This window comes from Mobula hypostoma, chromosome 5, assembly GCF_963921235.1.
Source record: "Mobula hypostoma chromosome 5, sMobHyp1.1, whole genome shotgun sequence".
In the NCBI taxonomy this organism is placed as follows: domain Eukaryota; kingdom Metazoa; phylum Chordata; class Chondrichthyes; order Myliobatiformes; family Myliobatidae; genus Mobula; species Mobula hypostoma.
Genome location: NC_086101.1, coordinates 189,099,029 through 189,123,382, shown reverse-complemented (window position 1 = coordinate 189,123,382; position 24,354 = coordinate 189,099,029). Strand labels below are relative to the sequence as shown.

Genomic DNA, 24,354 nt, shown 5'->3' with positions numbered 1-24,354 from the left:
CTGTAGAGGCCAGTCTGGTATCCACATATTCTCATGCAGTGTGGTCAAGAGTAAGTGATGGCCCTGGTTAACGCTTGGGTCTTTTGGTTATTCAGTCTCTGCTTTCGCAGCTGCTGCTTGTTCCGTGTGGCACAGTGGACATAGTTCTCATTAGCACAGCTGTTATAAATTATACTGCAGAGAAGCATACCATTTCTTCCTAAATGACTTTGAGAATTTGTATATGTAGAACCAATACTGTGTGAGTGAAGGGTATCTACCCGAAACATCCACTGTCCATTTCCCTCCTTAGACGTTGCCTGACCCTCCGAGTCCTTCCAGCATTTTGTGTGTTGAACCGATCTTGTTGTTCTTTCTATTACTTTGCATTGTCAGCTTTTCATAACTGTTGTTCTGATGCTTCTGTAGTGACCCTGACTGCGAAGGACATGCATGTGCAAGTGGCAATGTGTACGATCATCAGCAGTTTGATGGTGAAGAAAGTCAAGACGAAGACAGCTGCTCAGAACATAGCTCCAGTACCTCAACATCAACCAATCAGAAGGAAGGAAAATACTGTGACTGCTGCTACTGTGAATTCTTTGGGCATGGTGGGGTGAGTGATCCTTGGTCAGGAGTAGCTTTTTTACCAGAGGTGCTGCTGCTTTCACTGTTGGTATAAGTGTTCTATTGACACGTTAAGGAGTCCAACCTAGAGGGTGCAGATGCAAGATAAGAGGGAGCGAGCATCTTTATACAGAGAGTAGTGAGCTGCCAGAGGAAGTAGTCAAGTTGGTACAATTGTAACATTTAAGAAGCATTTGGATAGGTATATGGAGAGGGAGCAGCTTAGAGGATTATGGGTCAAACTGGGACTCGCGGCGTGGATGCTGTGGTTGGCATGGACCAGTTGGGCCGAAGAGCCTGTTTTTGTGCTATATTACTCGATTCTATGTAAGCATGCTGTATCCCTTCAGTTGGCCAGTGACTCTGCCCTGACAGTGAACAGAGTTCACATTTTTCCATTATTCCCCTATTGCATCACGAAGAGCGGCTGGTTTAACATAGAAATTTACAGCACATTACAGGTCCTTCAGCCCACAATGTTGTAACCTACTCTAGAGACTGCCTGGAATTTCCCTAGCGCATAACCCTCTATTTTTCTAAACCCCATGTACTAAGAGACTCTTAAAAGACCCTGTAGTATCCGCTTCCATCACTGCCGCCGGCAGTGTATTCCATGCACCCACCACTCTCTGTGTGGACAGACTTACCCCTGACATCCCCATGGTACACATTTCCAAGCACCTTAAAACTATGCCCCCTCGTGTTAGCCATTTCAGCCCTGGGAAAAAGCCTCTGTCTATCCACACAATCAATGCCCCTCCACCTTATACACCTCTATCAGGTCACCTCTCATCCTCCATTGCTCCAAGCAGAAAAGGCCAAATACACTCAACCTATTCTCTTAAGGTACGCCCTCCAATCCAGGCAACATCCTTGTAAATCTCCTCCACTCTCTGTATAGTATCCACATTCCTGTAGTGAGGTGGCCAGAACTGAACACAGCTTAACTGCGATAGAAGTAAGCAGCCATGCTGAAGCACACAATGGCTGTGTTCGGTTTTGCTCTGGAAGGATATTTTTTTCCACTTGTCAAAGGTATCCATTACACTTGGCTGTAAAATATGAAATTGCATTAATAAATCTCTCAAGTGACCACAATTTAGGATATGGAACTCACAAGAAAATTATATTTGGGGGGCATGGTACTGTAGCAATTAGTGTAACACCATTACAGTGCAAGTGGCTCTGGTTCAGTTCCGCGACTGTCTGGATGTAGTTTGTACATTTTCCTTGTGAGGTTTCATCCGGGTGTCCATTCCCTCTCTCATTCCAAAGCTGTACAGGATAGTGGATTATGCCACTTTTTTTCACCAGTATTAATATATTCCATCAAACTTTACAGTGGTTGGCTGGTCATGCAAATCACAAGGTTGAAAGCTGTGTTATTGGGTCAGTGGTCCCTCAGCCAGGTGTGAGGATGGGTAGTTAGTTGTGCCTGAGACTGCAAGCAAGGGCCGTGAACAAAATCAGTTTGTAGCTCAGGATCTGATTTATCATTGATTTATATGAAGTGAAATCTGTTGTTTTGTGGCAGCAGTACAGTGTGAAGATGTAAAATTATTGTTACAAAAATTACATGTGCAAGATGATGAATAATGAGGTAGTGTTCATGGGCAGTTCAGAAATCTGACAGTGGAGAGAAAGAAACTGTTCCTAGATTATTGAATCTTCAGACTTTGTGCCAGCTAGCTCCCCAGTGGTCGAAATGAGAAGAGGGCAAGCCTCTCTTGCTGGCAGCCTGATCCCACTTCGATTTACAATAATTATAATGAAAATTATTCTAATAAGGACCCATTGCAATTTGCCTATTGCCACAATAGGTTAACAGCAGACACAATTTCAATGGCTCTCCACAGGGCTTTAGACCACCTGGACAACACAAACACCTGTGTCAGGATGCTGTTCATCGACTGTAGCTCAGCATTTAATGCCATCATTCCCACAATCCTGATTGAGAAGTTGCAGAACCTGGGCCTCTGTACCTCCCTCTGCAATTGGATCCTCGATTTCCTAACAGGAACAGCACAGTCTGTGCAGATTGGTGATAACATGTCCTCCTTGCTGACAATCAACACTGGCGCACCTCAGGGGTGTGTACTTAACCCACCACTCTACTCTGTATACACATGACTGTGTGGCCAGGATAGCTCAAATACAATCTATAAATTTGTTGACGAGAGGGCATACAGAAGTGAGATATGCCAACCAGTGGATTGGTGCCGCAGCAACAACCTGGCACTTAACGTCAGTAAGACAAAAGAGCTGATTGTGCACTTCAGGAAGGGTAAGACGAGGGAACACATACCAATCCTCATAGAGGGATCAAAAGTGGAGAGAGTGAGCAGCTTCAAGTTCCTGGGTGTCAAGATCTCTGAGGATCTAACCTGATCCCAACATATCTATCGATGTAGATATAAAGAAGGCAAGACAGCGGCTATAGTTTGAGGAGTTTGAAGAGATTTGGTATGTCAACAAATGCATTCAAAAACTTCTGTAGATGTACTGTGGAGAGCATTCTGACAGACTGCATTACTGTCTGGTATGGAGGGGCTACTGCACAAGGTAGAAAGAAGCTGCAGAGGGTTGTAAATCTAGTTGGCTCTATCTTGGGTACTAGCCTACAAGGTACCCAGAACATCTTCAGGGAGCGGTGTCTCAGAAAGGCAGCGTCCATGTTAAGGACCTTCAGCACCCAGGGCATTCCCTTTTCTCACTGTTACCATCAGGAAGCCTGAAGGCACCCACTCAGCGATTCAGGAACAGCTTCTTCCCCTCTGCCATCTAATTCCTAAATGGACATTGGATCTTTAGAAACTACCTCACTTTCTTTTAATATACAGTATTTCGGTTTTTGCACATTTTTTGAAATCTATTCGATATTTGTAATTGATGTACTTGTTTATTATTATTTTTATTATTTTTTTTCTCTGCTATATTATGTATTGCATTGAACTGCTGCTGCTAAATTAACAAATTTCATGTCACATGCTGGTGATAATAAACCTGATTCTGATTCTGAATTAAAAGTCATACTCCCTGTGGTAGCAAGTGAAACATTTTAACAGTTCTCACTATTGGATTTATTGTTTAATTGCTGTGGTCCTTGGTTTTAGGCTTCACAGTTGAAAATACTGTTTCTACATCTACTCCAACATGATTTTAAAGATCATTGTATTGTAGAGCACTAACATTTACATGGATTGCTGTTAATTTAAAAACAGTTCTCTGAAAAGGCACTTCATGCCTTCTTCACTGTAAGATTTCAGTGAGAAATTTTGTTTGATATTTTAAACACGAGCTTGAGTCTTGAGTAGAGCACCCACTCCATCATTCCTTCCCCTCCCCAGCCACGCACCTTCTCCCTTTGCCTAGTCTCAATTGTCAGCTTGTTCTCCTTCACTCCCCAAACCCCCATTCCTTATCTGGCTTCTAACCCCCTTTCTTTCCAGTGCCCATGGCCCGAAACGTCAGCTGTTTAGAAACATAGAAAACCTACAGCACAATCTGGGCCCTTCGGCCCACAATGCTGTGCCGAGCATGTACTTACTTTAGAAATTACCTCTCCTTACCCATAGCCCTCTATTTTGCTCAGCTCCATGTACCTATCTCGGAGCCTCTAAAAAGACCCTATCTGCCTCCACCACCATCGCTGGCAGCCCATTCCATGCACTCACCACCCTCTGCATAAAAAAAAACTTACCCCTAACATCTCCTGTATACCTACTTCCAAGTACTTTAAAACTGTGCCCTCTCGTGTTAGCCATTTCAGCCCTGGGAAAAAGCCTCCAAGTATCCACACGATCAATGCCTCTCATCATCTTATACACCTCTATCAGGTCACCTCTCATCCTCCATTGCTCCAAAGAGAAAAGGCCAAATTCACCTAACCTATTCTCATAAGGCATGCTCGCCAATCCAAGCAACATCCTTGTAAATCTCCTCTGCACACTTTCTACAGTTTCCACATCCTTCATGTTGTGAGGTGACCAGAACTGAGCACAGTACTCCAAGTGGGGTCTGACCAGGGTTCTGTATGGCTGTAACATTACCTCTCGGCTCTTAAATTCAATCCCACAGTTGATGAAGTCTAATGCACCATATGCCGCCTTAACCACACAGTCAACCTGCGCAGCAGCTTTGAGTGTCCTATGGACACGGACCCCAAGATCCCTCTGATGCTCCACACTGCCATTAATACTATATTCTGCTATCGTATTTAACCTACCAAAATGAACCACTTCACACTTATCTGGGTTGAACTCCATCTGCCACTTCTCAGCCCAGTCTTGCATCCTATTAATCTCCCACTGTAACCTCTGACAGCCCTCCACACTATCCACAGCACCCCCCCCCAACCTTTGTGTCAGCAAATTTACTAACCCATCCCTCCACTTCCTCATCCAGGTCATTTATAAAAATCAGGAAGAGCATGGGTCCCAGAGCAGATCCCTGAGGCATGCCGTTGGTCACTAACGTCCATGTAGAATATGACTCACCCGTCTGCAACCACTCCTTGCCTTCCGTGTGCAAGCCAGTTCTGGATCCACAGAGCAAGGTCTCCTTGGATTTCATGCCTCCTTAACTTTCTCAATAAGTCTTGCATGGGGTACCTTATCAAATGCCTTGCTGAAATCCGTACACACTACATCTACTGCTCTACCTTCATCAATGTGTTTAGTCACATCCTCAAAAAATTCAATCAGGCTCGTAAGGCATGACCTGCCTTTGACAAAGCCATGCTGACGATTCCTAATCATATTATGCCTCTCCAAATGTTCATAAATCCTGTCTCTCAGGATCTTCTCCATTAATTTACCAACCACTGAAGTAAGACTCACTGCTCTATAATTTCCTGGGTATCTCTACCCTCTTTCTTGAACAAGGGAACAACATCTGCAACCTTCCAATCCTCCAGAACCTCTGCCGTCCCCAATAATTTATTCCCCTCCATAGGTGCTGCCTGACCTGCTGAGTTCCTCCAGCTTTTCATATGTGTTGCTCAAGATTTCCAACATCTGTGGAATGCCTTGTGTTTATGAGATACTGAAGTAGACCTTTCAGGCCACATAGCCAGCATCCAGTCTGGAGGAATGTAATATTTTCTGTAATGTGTGTAAAACATAATTTAAACATTTTTCTCCTCTTCAGTTCCCTACCATCCTCATCACTGCAGGAAATACAAAATAGCACATTGCTTTCTTTACATCAGAATCGGGTTTATTATCACTGGCATGTAACATGAAATTTGTGAACTTAGCAGCAATTCAATGCAATACATTATCTAGCAGAGAGAGAAAAAAATAATAATAATAAAATAAAACAATAATAAACAAGTAAATCAATTACATATATTGAATAGATTTTTTTTAATGTGCAAAAAACAGAAATACTGTATATTAAAAAAGTGAGGTAGTGTCCAAAGCTTCAATGTCCATTTAGGAATCGGATTGCAGAGGGGAAGAAGCTGTTCCTGAATTGCTGAGTGTCATCTGTATATTGGTTTGAGTTGTTAGTGTATTTGTAGTATATTTCTTTATTTCAAAAATGTACTGTATTCATGATAATATCCACAGAAGGGGGAGCGGTGTATACCTTAAACACTAGATATTTCAGATACTGAAAATCTTGAGCAACATACACAAAATGCTGGCGGAACTCAGCAAGTCATTCCTGATGAAAGGTCTCAGCTTGTTCCCCTCCATAGATGCTGCTTGACTGCAGAATTCCTCCAGCATTTTGTTCAGTGAAAAACTGACAGTCATGGTCATTGCATTGAGTAGTGTATACTTATTTTTATTTTAAAAGACGTCATTCATGTGCCCTGGGGAGATGCAGTCTTGCATTGTTTGAAGAGCTTCACTACTTGACTCAGCCTGAAGGAATAGATACGGTGGTCCTATCCCCACAGACCATTTGCATTGCTACAGCAAGCTTCAGTGTGGCCCTCAGCACAAAATCCTGCAGCCTGGAGTATGCAGTCCAGAACATGAAGTATTGAGAGTTAGAATTCTTATTAGAGGGGCAGCACCTGAACCAGATAGTGCACTGAACATCAAACTGCGCCTTCAACTCACCAGAGACTTCCGAGTAAAATCTTTCATATGCAGGATAATAATGCCTCACTTCCAAACCACCTTTTCTAACTGCCTTTGAATGTCTGTCAAGCGTTGAATTTTTCCGAAATGCGTCCCCTGTGCATGTAAATGAACAGGTGGCTGGAGTAATTTGCATAACATGGTCAGAGGCTGTTTTGTAGGCTTGTTTATTCTGAATTGAACTGCAAAATAACTCTACCAATGCAAATAATAGAGTTAATGTTATAGTATGTGACTTATAACTTCATAGTGGTGTTCAAAGTGATGGGTGATCTTCAGTTCACAGTGGTCCATGACCTGCAGCGTTGTGATAATGGTCCGCGATCTGTAGCTTCGTGATCATCGAAGTTTGTGTCCTCTCTGGCTTTGCTGATTTATATTATGTTGCTTGGGAAGCAGCAGACATCTACAATTAAACACTGTTACCCGTGTGTTTCAGCCACCTGCTGCTCCAACGAGTAGAAACTATGCAGAGATGCGGGAGAAGCTTCGTTTACGGCTCACAAAGCGGAAAGAGGAGCAGCCAAAGAAAGCAGATCCAATCCTCGAGAAAGAGCAGATAGTAGACCATAGAAAAGTAGAAGATCTATTACAGTTTATAAATAGCACAGAGTCAAAACCGGTCAGCAGCTCAAGGGCAGCAAAACGAGCACGACACAAGCAACGAAAGGTAAGGGGTTTCTCCATGTAATGGTTGGAAAACACACCCAGCAGTCATCTCCACCCTAATAGTTGGTCTTTTGATTCAGACATGTGCTTCGAGTGTCCGCACTCTAACTCTGTTTATTGGCATGGGAGCTATATCTTTATTATTCTGATGCCAATGCTTGAACCAAAGAACAGGAAATGACTGTTCAGCTCCATCCAGATTTTGAAGATTTCCCTCCAAGCTATCTGAAGTAAATTATTTTCTGGAGTTCCCCTGAGAATGTGAAGTGCTTGACATTTTTTTTTAATCCTTTTCAATTGGTATTTCTTATGGAGATACTGTCTTGAAATAAATTCTCACCTCTGAGAGACTATTCATAGAATTCATTATCCTGTGGGAGAAATAAGATTTTGTTTTTCCCATCCTCCTCCTGTTTAAAGCTAGCAGTTATTTTTCCTTGTATCATTTGGTGCTTTGCCCAAGTGAAATAACTTGTACAACTCAATGTCATCAAACATTTTTATCCCCATATTATTCTCCTTTGTTCTATTCCAGCTGCTGAGATTATTGACTGGAGCCTTTCTTCATTACATTGTTCCCTTGGCTTTGAAGCATCCTGCCATGTCTGCTTGGAACTTTTAATAATAAAGTGCATCTTTTTTTAATGGAAGGGGAATCAAAATGACTTTCCAAAGCCCGTGCCGTTGACATTTATCAATACTTTCTCCTCCAGATTCACCCAGTGTCAAAGTTAATACCTTTGCTGCAATATGTGTTTATTATTCCCTGTTTTGTGATGCATTCTCACTCCTTTCCTTGGAGAATTCTGTTCATTTCTGGTCAGCTCTTTATAGGAGGGATGTGGGAGCTTCAGAGAGGCTGCAGAGGAGATTGACCAGGATGCTTTTGGATTAGAGATAATTTCGTATGAGGACAGGTGGAGCCAGCTGGGGCTTTTCTCTTTTAAGCAAAGCACGATGAGAGACGACTTATAGAGATGTACAAGATGATGAGAGGCATAGATGGAGTGGGCATGCAGCAACTTTTTCCCAGGGTGGAAATGGTAAATATTTATATTAGTTGGAATTTAGAAGATTGAGGGGGGATCTTATTGAAACATATAAAATCCTAAAGGGATTGGACAGGCTAGATGCAGGAAGATTGTTCCCGATGTTGGGGAAGTCCAGAATGAGGGGTCACAGTTTGAGGATAAAGGGGAAGCCTTTTAGGACCGAGATTAGGAAAAACTTCACACAGAGAGTGGTGAATCTGTGGAATTCTCTGCCACAGGAAACAGTTGAGGCCAGTTCATTGGCTATATTTAAGAGGGAGTTAGATATGGCCCTTGTGGCTAAAGGGATCGGGGGTATGGGGGGAAGGCTGGTACAGGGTTCTGAGTTGGATGATCAGCCATGATCATACTGAATGGCGGTGCAGGCTCAAAGGGCCGAATGGCCTACTCCTGCACCTATTTTCTATGTTTCTATAACAGTATACTTTTAAGGTGATTGGAGGAAAGTATGGGGGGGATGTCAGTTAAGTTTTTTTTCCAGAGTGGTGGATGTATGGAACACCTGACAGCGATAGTGGTAGAGGCAGATACATTCGGGACTTTTAAGAGACTCTGAGTTAAGCACATGGGCGATAGAAAAATAGTGTGGGCACGTGGCCAATTGGTTAAGGCATTGGACTAGCAACCTGAAGGTCGTGAGTTTGAGCCCCAGCCGAGGGAACGTGTTGTGTCCTTGAGCAAGGCACTTAACCACACACTGCTCTACGACGACACTGGTGCCAAGCTGTATGGGTCCTAATGCCCTTCCCTTGGACAACATTGGTGTCGTGGAGAGGGGAGACTTGCAGCATGGGCACTGCTGGTCTTCCATACAACCTTGCCCAGGCCTGCGCCCTGGAGAGTGAAAACTTTCCAGGCACAGATCCATGGTCTCGCAAGACTAACGGATAGAGAAATGGAGAATGATGCGGCGTTACATTGATATTTGAGAGGATAAAAGGCCAGCACAAGATCTACGATACTGTTCCGTGTTCTACCTACCTCAACAAGCCTGTAGCCTGGCATGGGAAAAAGCAGTTGCAGGAGGGAGTCTCTTTATGTATGTAGCAGTTATTTGTACGTTGTGTTTTACAGGATTGCTTGTATATTTTTTGTTTGTTGTGTTATGTATGCTTAGTGTTTTTTTAAAATCTGGAACAACAATCATTTCATTCTCCTTTACACTCGTGTACTGCAGAATGACAATAAACAACCTTGAATCTTGGGCAAAAGCATGGCCATATTTTCCTGGCCAGAGTTGTGGGGCCCAGTTTGTGATTCGTGTTGAGTATGGAGGAAAAATTAAAAGATCTGAAGGGTCACCAAGGTGAGTGACCTAACTCTGGCTCAATAAACTGACTGCAGTTTTCCTCCAGCAGGAAGAGAAGGCGCGCCTTGAGGCCGAGGCCCGTGAGAGGGAGCAGCTACAGCTGCTGGAGGAGCAGAGGCAGCGGGAGGAGGAAGAGGAGCGGCTAAAACAGGAGCTGCAGCGCCTCCAGGAACTTCAGCAAATCCGGTCGGCCAAGAAAAAGAAAAAAGAAAGGACTAAAGAGTCCCAAAAGGGCGAATGTTTTCTGCAAAACGCACGGCTAAAGGAAGCCACTGTGGATCTGGTGAACGATAGTGGTAAATGCCAGCAGCCAGACCCCATAGCGAAACCCGACAACCCTCCACCCGAGCAGGCGGACGATAAGGAAGAGCAAAAGGCAGAGCCGGAGCCCAGTGCACTGCAGCTGATGCCAACGAATGGAAAAGACCCTCGAGTACCCCAAGCCCCACCTCAACGAGAGACAAAGACCAAGCAGCCGGATGTCAGCATCAGCCCAGAACCCACAGTGGTACACAATGAAGTGAATGGCAAGCAGAAGTTAAAACCGCCGGTAGTCAAACCAAGTACTGAGCGGCAGCTGAAACCGGCCGAGGGCCTCAGACCCTGCGATGCCCACCAGAAAACCTTGGCCAAATGCCAGCCTGAGCCAGGGGCACCCAAACCAAAGCTGCCCGAGTGCCAAATGCTGCCAGAGCTGAGAAAGGAAGAGAAGAAAGGGGTGAATGGCAATGGGAGGAAACTCAACCATGTGAAGGAAGACCGCGTGCCAGCAGTGAGCGAGCCTGCACCTTCCCCTGATCAGCAACAGGTGAACAAGGGTACTGCAGAATCACCACAGCCCAAAGGCAAGGCCAAGAAAAACAAAAAGAAGAAGGGTGACAAGCTGAACAACTCCATTGGTAAGGTTTACCAATTTTCCACCCATTGATCATAGAGTCAGAAAGTACTGCAGCACAGAAACAGGCCCTTCGGTCCACCAGTCCATGCTGAATTATTATTCTGCCTTGTCCCATCGACCTGCACCCTGACCATAGTCCTCCATACCCCTTCCACCCATGTCCCTTTCCAAACTTCTTGTAAATGTTGCAATCAAACCGCATCCACCACTTCTGCTGGCAGCTCGTTCCACACTCTCATCACTCTCATCACTCTCTGAGTGAAGAAGTTCCCTTTAAATATTTCACACTTTACCCTTAACATATGACCTCTATTTCTCATCTCATCTGATCTCACTGGAAAGACTGCTTGCATTTTCCCTATCTGTACTACTTACAATTTGTCAAATCTCCTCTTTCTCTCCTAGGTTCCAGGGAATACTTTTCTAACCTATTCAACCTTTCCATATAATGATTCTTGAGCATCAATTCACCCCACAGCTAAAGTAACGAGTCATGCACTGCAAAATTCCATTAATCCAGTATGCTTGGGGCTTCGGCGGCCAGCTGGTTTACCTGAATGTTGGATGTTATTCCAATCAGTGTTCCAACTTTCTTTTGATTCGCTATTATCAGATGTTAAACGTTGGTATAAATTTTTTGGTCAGCTCAGTAAAGTTTAAAGTTAGGAATGGAAACTGGACCCCAATTTTTGAGGGAGATGGGGCCCAGTGAGTCTCAAGTGACTGGGAGTGGTACATGGTGACCGTTGAGAGGGTGATGGAGCCTGCGACTCTTGAAGGGCCAAGGCTGATGGGCCTGATGATTCTCCTGGGACCAAGGGAGATGGGCCCCAGTGATCCCCATGGGACAGAGAAGATTGGGTTCTGATGACAAGCCATTGGGATTTCCGAATAACTGGATAACAAGTTTATCATAGTTTTGCTATGTAGTGTTTGAAACAGTACCTTTTGACCATTCATTATCGATTCTCACCCATCATTGGAATTGAATGGTGTGATACCAAATTATAAATATACAAGTTTGGAAAGACTGTAGCAGCTCCCCGTTCATGATCCTAAAGTAATATGGTGAAACTCTTCCCTCTGACCATTTGACAGTGAAACAGCCAGCTGCACCCTATCCTCCAACCCAGTTTTTTTTTTAAAGTGGGGAATTGATTGCAAAATAATATATTGCTGATTGAGAAATCATTCTTAAACTCTGCAAGTTAGGCAGTAGCTGTGCTTCTGGTGTTCACTTAAATTCTTCGCAAAGGTCAGAATACTTGCTGAGTATTTTAAGTAAGTTCTTTTTTTATTTCAGAGTTTCAGCATCCTGGCTGTTTTGCTTTTGTTTCCTTTAATTCTCTGCTCAGTAATTTATGTGTTTTCCAGTTCTAGCATTTTGTATTTAGATGGACATCAAAGTTGGAATTGAGGATTGGGAGTATGAAACCCTATATAATGTAATCTTAACAAAATTCCTTTACACCATACAATTCTTAATATCCTCAAATGCATTATCTGTAACACTAAAAGAAATGTAAAAGACACTTAAAAGGCCGCAGCAGTTCAAGGTAACCTGAATGGCATCTTCTCAGGACAACCTGGATAGTAAAAGTTAAACCCCTGCCTGCAATGTTACAGTTACATTATTTCAGAATCTCCCTGGTGTTCTGCAGGCTGCCTTAGTCAGATGAGCAGTTCTCCTCTACTTTATGATTCTCTCTGCAAAGGGTTTGCTGATTTGTGCGGACAACACAGAAACAGGCTGTTCGGTGAAGCTCATCTTTGTCAGTCAAGGTCCTTCCTTCAGCTAATCCTATTTGCCTGTGTTTGGGCCATATCCCTTTAAAACTTTGCTATCCATGTTCCTGTCCAAGTGTCTTTTAAATATTTGTACTTGCCTTGATCACTTCCACTGTCAGCTCCTCCTATTTACCCATCACCCTCAGGTTCCCTTTAAATCTCTCCCCTGTCAGCTTAAGCTCATGCCCTCTGGTTTTATCAGCATGTTCCATTTCATAGAAACAGACTTTGAGATTCAGATTTATTTATCAAACATCAAAACATAAAGTGAAACGTGTTATTTGTGTTAACAACCAACATACCCAAAGATGCCCTGGAGGCAGCCTTCAAGTGTCATTACACATTCCAGTGCCAACATAGCATGCCCACGATGCAAAACAACACAAGCAGCAGCAGCAGCCATAGCAAATAGCAAACACATCCCCTTTTCTCTCACACACGCACACACAAATGCACACAATCCCTCATCTCTCTTCCCTGCCACCCCCCCCCCCCGCCTCCACCTCTGGGCCTCCAGTCCTTTGGCCCCAGACTTGCAGACATTGGTCCTCTAATCTCCAATCCCTGCCTAGATTTACAGACATTCGCCTTCTGGTGTGGTCAACTCAGCCCATAACTTAATCCATTGCATATCCAGCTGTAATAATTTTTGATAGGGATTTGTGTTCCTCAGTCCAGTTTGATTTCTCCTACACCAGCTAATGCAGCATTTCAGCTTGTTGGTACCCACTTGCTAAATGAAGTAATGTCCATTTTCCATTTATTCATGGGTTGCCAGTGTTATATCATCCATTTACTAAGGAGACATCTGAGCCTCGGTGATATGAATGTATCTGAGATCATATAGGCTATACCAGGGCAATGGCATTGGGAATCTAGTAGTTTAACATAAGACCAAAATAAATAGAGGCAGAATTAGGTCATTTGGCCCATCAAGTCTGCTCCATCATTTCATCATGTCTGATCCAATTTTCCTAATCTCCTGCCTTCTCCCCATATCCCTTCGTGCCCTGACCAATTAAGAATCTATCAAGTTCTGCCTTGAATATCCATAAAGACTTGACCTCCACAGCTGCCTGTAGCAGTGAATTCCACAGATTCACCACTGTCTTGGCTAAAGTTTTTTTTTTCTGAATTCTAGTGAATACAGGCCCAGAGCCATCAACCACTCTTCATATCACAAGCTATTTAATCCTGGAATCATTTTCATAACCCTCCTTTGAACCCTCTTGTTTCAGCATATCTTTTCTAAGATACTCCAAGAGAGGCCTCATCAGTGCTTTATGAAGTATCAACAGTACATCTCTGCCTTTACCTTCTCGTTCTCTTGAAATGAATGCTAATATTGCATTTGCCAAGGGGCTGGAGACTACCTAGACGTTTCCCCATACTGGTTTTTCACCTGGAACCTACCAGCCTTCTCCTTCCCACCCTCCCCCCACCTTCTTTATAGGGCCTCTGCCCCTTCCCTCTACAGTCCTGACGAAGGGTTCCGGCCCGAAACGTCGACCAATCTTTTCCACGGATGCTGCCCGACCTGCTGAGTTCCTCCAGCGTGTTGTGAGTGTTCCTTTCCACATCTACCATGTCTAGGCCTTTCAACTTTCAAAAGGTTTCAGTGAGATTCCCCCCACCCCACCCCGTCATCCTTCTAAATTCCAATGAGCACAGACCCAGAGGTATCAAACGTTCCTCATATGATCACCCTTTCATTCTCAGGATCATCTTTGTGAACCTCCTCTGAACCCTGTCCAATGCCAGCATATCTTTTCTTAGATGAGCCCAAAACTGTTCACAGTACTCAAGGTGAGGCCTCACCGGTGCCTTATAAAGCCTCAGCATCACATCCCTGCTCTTGTATTCTAGACCTCTTGAAATGAATGCTAACATGGCATTTGCCCTCCTCACCACCAACTTTCCCTGCAAGTTAATCTTTAGGGTGTTCTGCGCAAGGGCTCCCAAGTCCCTCTACATCTCAGATTTTTGGATTTTCTCCCCGTTTAGAAAATAGTCTGCTCATTTATTTCTACTACCAAAGTGCATCACCATGCATTTTCCAACATCGTATTTCATTTGCCACTTTCTTGCCAATTCTCCTAATCTGTCTGAATCCTTCTGCATCCTACCTGTTTCCTCATCACTACCTGCCCTTCCGCCAATCTTCATATCATCTGCAAACTTGGCAACAAAGCCATCTATTCCATCATTTAAATCATTTATATACAGCATAAAAACAAATGGTCCCAACACTGACCCCTGTGGAACACCACTGGCAGCCAACCAGAAAAGCATCCTTTTATTCCCACTCACTGCCTGCTACCAATCAGCCAATATTCTACCTATGTTAGTAACTTTCCTGTAATACCATGGGCTCTTAACTTGGTAAGCAGCCTCATGTGTGGCACCATGTCACCATGCCAAATATATAACATCCACTGCATCCCCTTTATCTATCCTACTTGTAATCTCCTCAAAGAATTCCAACAGGTTTGGCAGGCAGGATTTTCCCTGAAGAAAACCATGCTGACTTTGTCCTATCTTGTCCTGAGTCACCAAGTGCTCCATCTCCTCACCTTCAGCAATTGATTCTTCCCAACCACTGAGGTCAGGCTATCTGGTCTATAATTTCCTTTCTGCTGCCTTCCTCCTTTCTTATAGAGTGGAGTGACATTTGCTATTTTCCAGTCCTCTGGCACCATGCCAGAGTCCAGTGATTTTTGAAAGATTATACTTTCTCTACCGCTACCTCTTTCAGAACCCTGCAGCGCAGTTCATCTGATCAGGGTTTCTTATGTACCCTTGGGTCTTGCAGCTTTTTCTCCCCCAGCTCTGCCTTATAATAGTAACTGCGCTCACTTCTCTTCCCTCGCACCCTTCAACATCTTGCACACTGCTCGTCTCTTCCACAGTGAAGGCTGTTGCAAAATACTCATTTAGTTCATCTATCGTCTCCTTGTTCCCCTTTATTATTTCTCTGGTCTCATTTTCTAGCGGTCCTATATCCAGTCTCATCTCTGTTTTATGATTTTATATACTTGAAAAAGCTTTTACTATTCACTTTGATATTGTTTGCTAGTTTGCTTTCATATTTCATCTTTTCCCTCCTAATGACTCTTACAAACAGGAGAAAATCTGCAGATGCTTGAAATCCAAACAACACACACAAAATGCTGGAGGAACTCAGCAGGGTCAGGCAGCATCTATGGAAGAGAGTACAGTCGACCATATATAACCATATAACAATTATAGCGCGGAAACAGGCCATCTCGGCACTTCTAGTCCATGCCGAACACTTGCACTCACCTCGTCCCACCGACCTGCACTCAGCCCATAACCTTCCATTCCTTTCTTGTCCGTATACCTATCCAATTTTTCTTTAAATTGCAATATCAAACCTGCCTCTACCACTTCTACTGGAAGCTCGTTCCACACAGCCACCACTCTCTGAGTAAAGAAGTTTCCCTTCGTGTTACCCCTAAACTTTTGCCCCCCAACTCTCAACTCAGGTCCTCTTGTTTGAATCTCCCCTACTCTCAATGGAAAAAGCCTATCCATGTCAATTCTATCTATCCCCCTCATAATTTTAAATACCTCTATCAAGTCCCCCCTCACCCTTCTACGCTCCAAAGAATAAAGACCTAACTTGTTCAACCTTTCTCTGTAATTCAGGTGCTGAAACCCAGGTAACATTCTAGTAAATCTTCTCTGTACTCTCTCTATTTTGTTGACATCTTTCCTATAATTCGGTGACTAGAACTGTACACAGTACTCCAAATTTGGCCTTAGCAATGCCTTGTACAATTTTATCATTACATCCCAACTCCTATACTCAATGCTCTGATTTATGAAGGCCAGCATACCAAAAGCTTTCTTCACCACCCTATCCACATGAGATTCCACCTTCAGGGAACTATGCACCATTATTCCTAGATCCCTCTGTTCTACTGCATTCTTCAGTGCCCTACCATTTACCATGTTTGTCCTATTTTGATTAGTCCTACCAAAATGTAGCACCTCACACTTATCAGCATTAAACTCCATCTGCCATCTTTCAGCCCACTCTTCTAACTGGCCTAAATCTCTCTGCAAGCTTTGAAAACCTAGTTCATTATCCACAACTCCACCTATCTTCGTATCATCTGCGTACTTACTAATCCAATTTACCACCCCACCATCCAGATCATTAATGTACATGACAAACAACATTGGACCCAGTACAGATCCCTGAGGCACACCACTAGTCACCGGCCTTCAACCTGACAAACAGTTATCCACCACTACTCTGGCATCTCCCATCCAGCCACTGCTGAATCCATTTTACTACTTCAATAGTAATACCTAACGATTGAACCTTCCTAACTAACCATCCGTGTGTAACCTTGTCAAAGGCCTTACTGAAGTCCATATAGACAACATCCACTGCTTTACTCTCATCAACTTTACTTTACTTTACTTTAAACTTTATTGTCGCCAAACAATTGATACCAGAACGTACAATCATCACAGCAATATTTGATTCTGCGCTTCCCGCTCCCTGGAGTATAAATCGATAGTAAATATTAAAAATTTAAATTATAAATCATCAATAGAAAATGGAAAGTAAGGTGGTGCAAAAAAACTGAGAGGCAGGTCCGGATACTTGGAGGGTACGGCCCAGATCCGGGTCAGGATCCGTTCAGCAGTCTTATCACAGTTGGAAAGAAGCTGTTCCCAAATCTGGCCTAGTAACCTTTTCAAAAAATTCAATAAGATTTGTCAAACATGACCTTCCACACACAAATCCATGTTGACTGTTCCTAATCAGACCCTGTCTATCCAGATAATTATATATACCATCTCTAAGAATACTTTCCATTAATTTACTCACCACTGATGTCAAACTTACAGGCCAATAATTGCTAGGTTTACGCTTAGAACCCTTTTTAAACAATGGAACAACATGAGCAATACACCAATCCTCCGGCACCATCCCCGTTTCCAATGACATTGGAAATATTTCTGTCAGAGCCCCTGCTATTTTTATACTAATTTCCCTCAAGGTCCTAGGGAATATCCTGTCAGGACCCAGAGTCTTATCCACTTTTATATTCCTTAAAAGCACCAGTACTTCCTCTTCTTTAATCATCATAGTTTCCATAACTTCCCTACTTGTTTCCCTTACCTTACACAATTCAATATCCTTCTCCTTAGTGAATACCGAAGGAAAAAAAAATTGTTCAAAATCTCCCTATCTCTTTTGGTTCCACACATAGCTGTCCACTCTGATTCTCTAAGGGACCAATTTTATCCCTCACTATCCTTTTGCCATTAATATAACTGTAGGAACCCTTTGGATTTATTTTCACCTTACTTGCCAAAGCAACCTCATATCTTCTTTTAGCTTTTCTAATTTCTTTCTTAAGATTCTTTTTACATTCTTTATATTCCTCGAGCACCTCATATACTCCATGCTGCCTATATTTATTGTAGATATCTCTCTTTTTCCGAACCAAGTTTCCAATATCCCTTGAAAACCATGGCTCTCGCAAACTTTTAACCTTTCAACCTAACAGGAACATAAAGATTCTGTACCCTCAAAATTTCACCTTTAAATGACCTCCATTTCTCTATTACACCCTTCCCATAAAACAAATTTTCCCAATCCACTCCTTTGAAATCCTTTTGCATCTCCTTAAAGTTAGCCTTTCTCCAATCAAAAATCTCAACCCTGGGTCCAGTCCTATCCTTCTCCATAATTATATTGAAACTAATGGCATTGTGATCACTGGACCCGAAGTGCTCGCCAACACATAGCTCCGTCATCTGACCTATCTCATTCCTTAACAGGAGATCCAACACTGCCCCTTCTCTAGTTGGCACCTCTATGTATTGCTGCAAAAAACTATCCTGCACACATTTAACAAACTCCAAACCATCCAGCCCTTTTACAGTATGGGCTTCCCAGTCTATTTGTGGAAAATTAAAATCTCCCACAATCACAACCTTGTGCTTACTACAAATATCTGCTATCTCCTTACAAATCTGCTCCTCCAATTCTCGCTCCCCATTAGGTGGTCTATAATACACCTCTATAAGTGTTCCTACACCCTTCCCATTCCTCAATTCCACCCAAATAGCCTCCCTAGACGAGCCCTCTAATCTGTCCTGGCAGAACACCGCTGTAATATTTTCTCTGACAAGCAATGCAACACCTCCCCCTCTTGTCCCTCTAATTCTATCACACCTGAAGCAATGAAATCCAGGAATATTTAGTTGCCAATCACACTCCTCTTGCAACCATGTTTCACTAATAGCTACAACATCATACTTCCAGGTGTCAATCCATGCTCTAAGCTCATCCACCTTTCTTACAATGCTCCTAGCATTAAAATAAATGCATTTAAGAAATTTTCCACCTCTTACTCTCTGTTTATCACTAATGGTGCAAACAACTTTACTATCCCCTTTTTCTTCCTTCTCCCCTACATCTGTTCCTACACTCTGGTTCCCCTCCTCCCCCCCCCCCCCCCCCGGCCGTATCTAGTTCAAATCCACCGGAGCCTCTCTAGCAAACCTACCTGCAAGAATATTTGTCCCCCTCCAGTTCAGATGTAAATCGTCCTGCCGGAACAGGTCCCGTCTTCCCTGGAAAACTGCCCAATTATCTATAAATCTGAAGCCCTCCTTCCTGCACCATGTCTTCAGCCACGTGTGGATCTGCACTATCTTAATATTTCTAAACCCGGCCTGCACGTGGCACTGGTAGCAATCCTGAGATTGCTATCCTGGAGGTCCTGTCCTTTAACTTGGCGCCTAACTCCCTGAACTCGCCTTTCAGGACTTCCTCCCTCTTCCTACCCACGTCATTGGTCCCTACATGGACCACGACATCTGGCTGCTCACCCGCCTTCTTGAGAATACTGAGAACTTGATCCGAGATCTGGTGGACTTTGGTACCAGGGAGGCAACAGACCATCCGGGTTTCTCGATCTCTTCCACAGAACCTCTTATCTGTCCCCCTAACTATCAAATCCCCTATCACTACTGCTCTCCTCTTTTCCCTCCTTCCCTTCTGAGCTGAGGGTCCAGTCTCGGTTCCAGAGACGCAACCACTGCAACTTGTCCCTGGTAGGTCATCCCCATCAACAGTATCCGAAATGATATACTTATTATTGGTGGGAACAGCCACAGGTGCTCTGCTTCATTCTGTCTATTCTCCTTCCCTCTCCTGACAGTCACCCAGCTACCTGTCTCCTGACTCTTCGGGGTGACTATCTCCCTGTAACTCCTGTTTGTTTCTGCTTCTGCCTCATGAAGGAGCTGCAACTGGATGCACCTTTTACAGGTGTAGTCATCAGGGACAATTGTGCTCGCCCTGACTTCCCACATACTGCAAGCCGTTTCGGTCTAAGTCCTGCCAAAGGGTCTCGGCAGAAAATATCGACTGTACTCTCTTCCATGGATGCTGCCCGGCCTGCTGAGTTCCTCCAGCATTTTGTTTATGTTGTTAATGACTCTTTTTGTTGCTCTCTGTAGGTTTTTAAAAGCTTTCAAATCCTCTGTCTTCCCACTAATTTAAGTTCTCCATTTGGTATACTAGGAATCAAATAATGTCTGTGATTCAATGATCTGGAACTATAAGTGCTAATCCAATAATTACCCATGGAACTTACCCGAAGTGTTGTATTTTTAATTTAAATTTTCCTTTCACCATAATGGACTCAAAACAGTGTCTGTGGATCACCGTAACTGCTGGTTCAATAATTCAACCACAGAGTATACCATTCTGCATCTATTTTGCTTATGTTCCATTCTGCCACTGAAACTGAAATGTGGAAATGCAGTATTTAAAACCCCACTACTCTTGTACTTCCCTGAAGAGTTGATACCATGGCAATCATTGCAGTTAGATCTGGATTCATTTAGAATCAACTCTTGGGGAAGGATTAGATTTTTATACTTTTCTTGCGCTCTGCCCTCATCCCACAATCTCTGTTTCTAATTCTTGCATTAACTGGTAACTGAAACCCACAGTCTAAAGATGACATCATGTTTTGGACCACGTTTGTCAAACTGCAGTCAGTTTCACCACAAGAGGGAGCATTGAGACCAGTTAATGAAAATTGTTGTTCAGCTTGTTAACTTCTGAAGACTGTTTAGAATCAGTCAGGTTTATCATCACTGACATGTCGCGAAATTTGTTGCTCTGCAGCATCTGTACGGTGCATGCAGACAATATAGTATAAATTACAATGAAAAGTGTATATGTGTGTGTTATATTAAAAATTAGTACAAAACTGTTCATGAGCCATTCAGAAATCGGATGGCGAAGGGAAGAAGGTGTTCCTAAAACATTAAGTGTTGTCTTCAGGCTCCTGAACCAGCTCTCATGGTAGTAATGAGAAGAAGCCACATTCGAAGTGAGAGTACCTGCTGCTACTCCAGTCGGATCCAGGCGCCCCAGAAGTATCTTCTTCCCCTCTGCCATCCGATTCCTAGGTGGACTTTGAAACTTTGGACACTACCTCACTTTTTTTAATATACACTATTTCTGTTTTTGCACATTTTTAAAATAATCTATTCAATATACGTAATTGATTTACTTGTTTATTTACAATGTTTTATTTTTTACTCTCTCTGCTAGATTATGTATTGTATTGAACTGCTGTTTAAGTTAACAAATTTCACGTCAGATGCTGGTGATAATAATTCTGATTCTGAAGTAGCGGGTGTCCCTAATAATGGATACCTCCTTTTTGAGGCAGTACCTTTTGAACATGTCTTTGATGGTGGGGAGGCTGGTGCCCATGGTGGAATTGGCTCAGTCTACAATGCTGGGCAGCTTTTTCCAATATAGTGCATTGGTTCCTCCATACCAGACAGTGATGCAACCAGTAAGAATGCTCTCCATGGTTCATCTGTTTAAAAAAAAATGAGCTTTTGGTGATATGCCAAACCACCTTAAAGACTCTAGCCAATTATTTTGAGAGCAAAAGCTGTAATTTAAAGACATCAAAGGGGTAATGTCATTCCTGTGATAACAATAAGTTTTGCAAGAACCTCGAAGCCGAAACCAAACATATTTCACCACTTTATTTAAAGTGATGGTTTATCTGCACCCTCTCATCTTTAATTATCTGACTTGCACAGCTATTGACCTTAATCTGGAATACTTTAGTTGACATAATATCTTTTGGAAACTGGCATTTCAACCCCCCACCCCCCCACTGCACCAAGTGGAAATGTGTTTGAAATACCAATAAAAAGTAAGTGGTTGACGATTGATAAAACAAGATTTGCAATCTGATTTAACTGCGGTGATTCATCACTGATTTCAATGCATTTGCCAAATTGGTGTGTTGAACTATAGCAACACAGAAATTATTCTTCAACTTCCCACCCTGGGGTTCAGCTGGAGAGAAAAAAAAATTTTGTCCTTCCTGTTTTGTGGAAGCGATATCTGTCTGCCAGTAATGTGTACCAAGTTAGAGCAACGTGAAAATTATTTGATGAGAAATAAGTGGTGAAACTGACGTTTGTGGGTGTTGCATGGTTTTGTTAGTTTATTGAAGAAGAATTGAGACGATGAAATCCCTGCAGTGGTGGGAACTTTGGAAATCAACGTTCCAAAGTCACCCGTTATTCACTGCATTTTGCTCTAGTCTCGAGTTATAATTATAGTGTCATAAAATGTGTACTGAAATGGTTCTCAAACATGTCAGTCATTGTATGTTGTTTCTAACACAATAGATGATGTATTCCTACCTAAAGACATCGATTTGGACAGTGTGGAAATGGATGAAACCGAGAGAGAAGTAGAATACTTTAAGAGGTAACACAAAACCTATTGGCTTGTTATCCAACACCACTGACATTGCTGTGTGGGGCTGGGTGTGTTGTAGCACTTAGCTTTTTTACATAACGGGGAATCTTTTTCCTGTAAGAAATTCAAGGGGGTGGATGCCTTTTTTATTGTTGTAAAATTCATGTCACTAATATGGGTATTAAATAATTTAAATGCATTGTGTCTTCTCCCTTAAATCAGTTCGCGTATCCACTGTCCATTTCACCTTGATGGTCAACAAGCATGTTGTAGAGAAGTCATCGTGTCGTCAGAAACTTTAACACTGAAACTGCACCAAGCATCAGGCACCTTGGCACCCATTTACACCAATCACATTTAATTCTCCCACAAACACAAGATCCTGCAGATGTTTAAAATCTTGAGTGGTTTGCACAACGCTATTACAGCTTAGGTTGTTCAGAGTCGATTCCGGCATCCTCTGTGAGGAGTCGCTGTATGTCCTCCCTGTGGAATGCTTGGGTTTTTTCCAGGTGCACTTAATTGGCCATTGTAAATTGTCCTGTGTTTCGGTTAGGATTAAATGGAGGTTGTTGGGATGGTATGCTCTAAGGGCCAGAAATAAAATGCTGGAGAAACTGCTGGAGTCAGGCAGCGTCTGTAGAGAGGAATAAACAAGTCAACATTTTAGGTTGAAACCCTCCTTCCTGTGCTAATCTGAGTTCTCTGGCGCTTATTCTCTTTTACTATCTTTACCTGCAGCCTCCCACCCATCGCATCACCTAGATGGTTCCCTCCCGACCTGTTTCCATCTGCTCAACATCTTTCCCTTATCTGGTTCCACTAATCATCTACCTTACTTCTCAGATTCCAGTATCTGCAGCGTCTGATCTCTTTCCAACCTGTGTCTCTACTTCCACTTCCATCTGCCCCTCTTTCTCCTTACCCATCCCTACTTATCTCCCACCAACCGCTGCCTCCCAACTCCACCCCACCCACTATCTGCCTCCATTTGCTCATCACACCTCTCCTCACCTTGTCCACCTATTACTTGCTGACCTCTTTACTCTGGCTCCCTACCCTCTGTGCTCCCTGTTGAGTTTCTGCAACAGTTCATTTTTCCCTCCAGATTTTAGCACCTATCATCTCGTCTTCACCTTAACTCCCCCATCCCACTTCTGACGAAAGCATTGCATAAAATGCATTGGTAAAGCTTCAATTTATTTTAAATCACAATCAAATATTGCGGCTACCTTTTGTGGTCTGATTATGTAGCTGAAGGAGATCTGCCGAACCTTAATACAGACACTGCATTCTCACTCCTCATCCTCCCACAACTTGACTTGCAATACACTCACCAGTGATAAAGTTGAAGTTTTTTTTTCCCTTAATATACAGTGGCATGCAAAAGTTTGGGCACCCCGGTAAAAATTTCTATTACTGTGAATGGCTAAGTGAGTAAAAGATGAACTGATTTCCAAAAGGCATAAAGTTACAGATGACACATTTCTTTAATATTTTAAGCAAGAAACCTTTTCTATTTCCATCTTTTACAGTTTCAAAATAACAAAAAAGGAAAAGGGCCCAAAGCAAAAGTTTGGGCATCCTGCATGGCAGTACTTAGTAACACCCCCTTTGGCAAGTATCACAGCTTGTAAACGCTTTTTGTAGCCAGCTAAGAGTCTTTCAATTCTTGTTTGGGGAATTTTCTTCCTTGCAAAAAGCTTCTAGTTCTGTGAGATTCTTGGGCCGTCTTGCATGCACTGCTCTTTTGAGGTCTATCCACAGATTCAGCCAAAAAGTTCTGTTTTAATTTCATCAGTCCTCAGGACTTGTTTCCAAGATGCATCAGGCTTGTTTAGATGTTCCTTTGAACCTTTTGAATAGAAGTTTTTGGCCGCAATGAGCAAAGGTATGTTTGGAGAAAAAAGGGTGCAGAATTTCATGAAAAGAACCCCTCTCCAACTGTTAAGCACGGAGGTGGATCGATCACGCTTTGGGCTTGTGTTGCAGCCAGTGGCACGGTGAACATTTACTGGTCGCAGGAAGAATGAATTCAATTAAATACCAGCAAATTCTGGAAGCAAACGTCGCACCATCTGTAAAAAAGCCGAAGATGAAAAGAGGATGGCTTCTACAACAGGATAATGATCCTA

At 42.9% G+C, this 24,354-nt stretch overlaps 1 protein-coding gene across 2 annotated transcripts in view; it reads left to right on the top strand.

The window, feature by feature from the left end:
- The window catches only part of fam193a (family with sequence similarity 193 member A), a 208,792-nt gene that overhangs the window by 178,621 nt on the left and 5,817 nt on the right, over positions 1 to 24,354 (top strand). The window contains exons 18-21 of one of the 2 annotated variants that reach the window (XM_063049561.1): positions 409 to 595; positions 7,141 to 7,371; positions 9,781 to 10,630; positions 22,147 to 22,228. In XM_063049561.1, the coding sequence (XP_062905631.1) occupies positions 409 to 595; positions 7,141 to 7,371; positions 9,781 to 10,630; positions 22,147 to 22,228 (1,350 nt within the window). Of the gene's footprint in view, positions 1 to 408; positions 596 to 7,140; positions 7,372 to 9,777; positions 10,631 to 22,146; positions 22,229 to 24,354 lie in introns of both variants that reach the window. The other variant, XM_063049560.1, reaches the window with a different exon arrangement.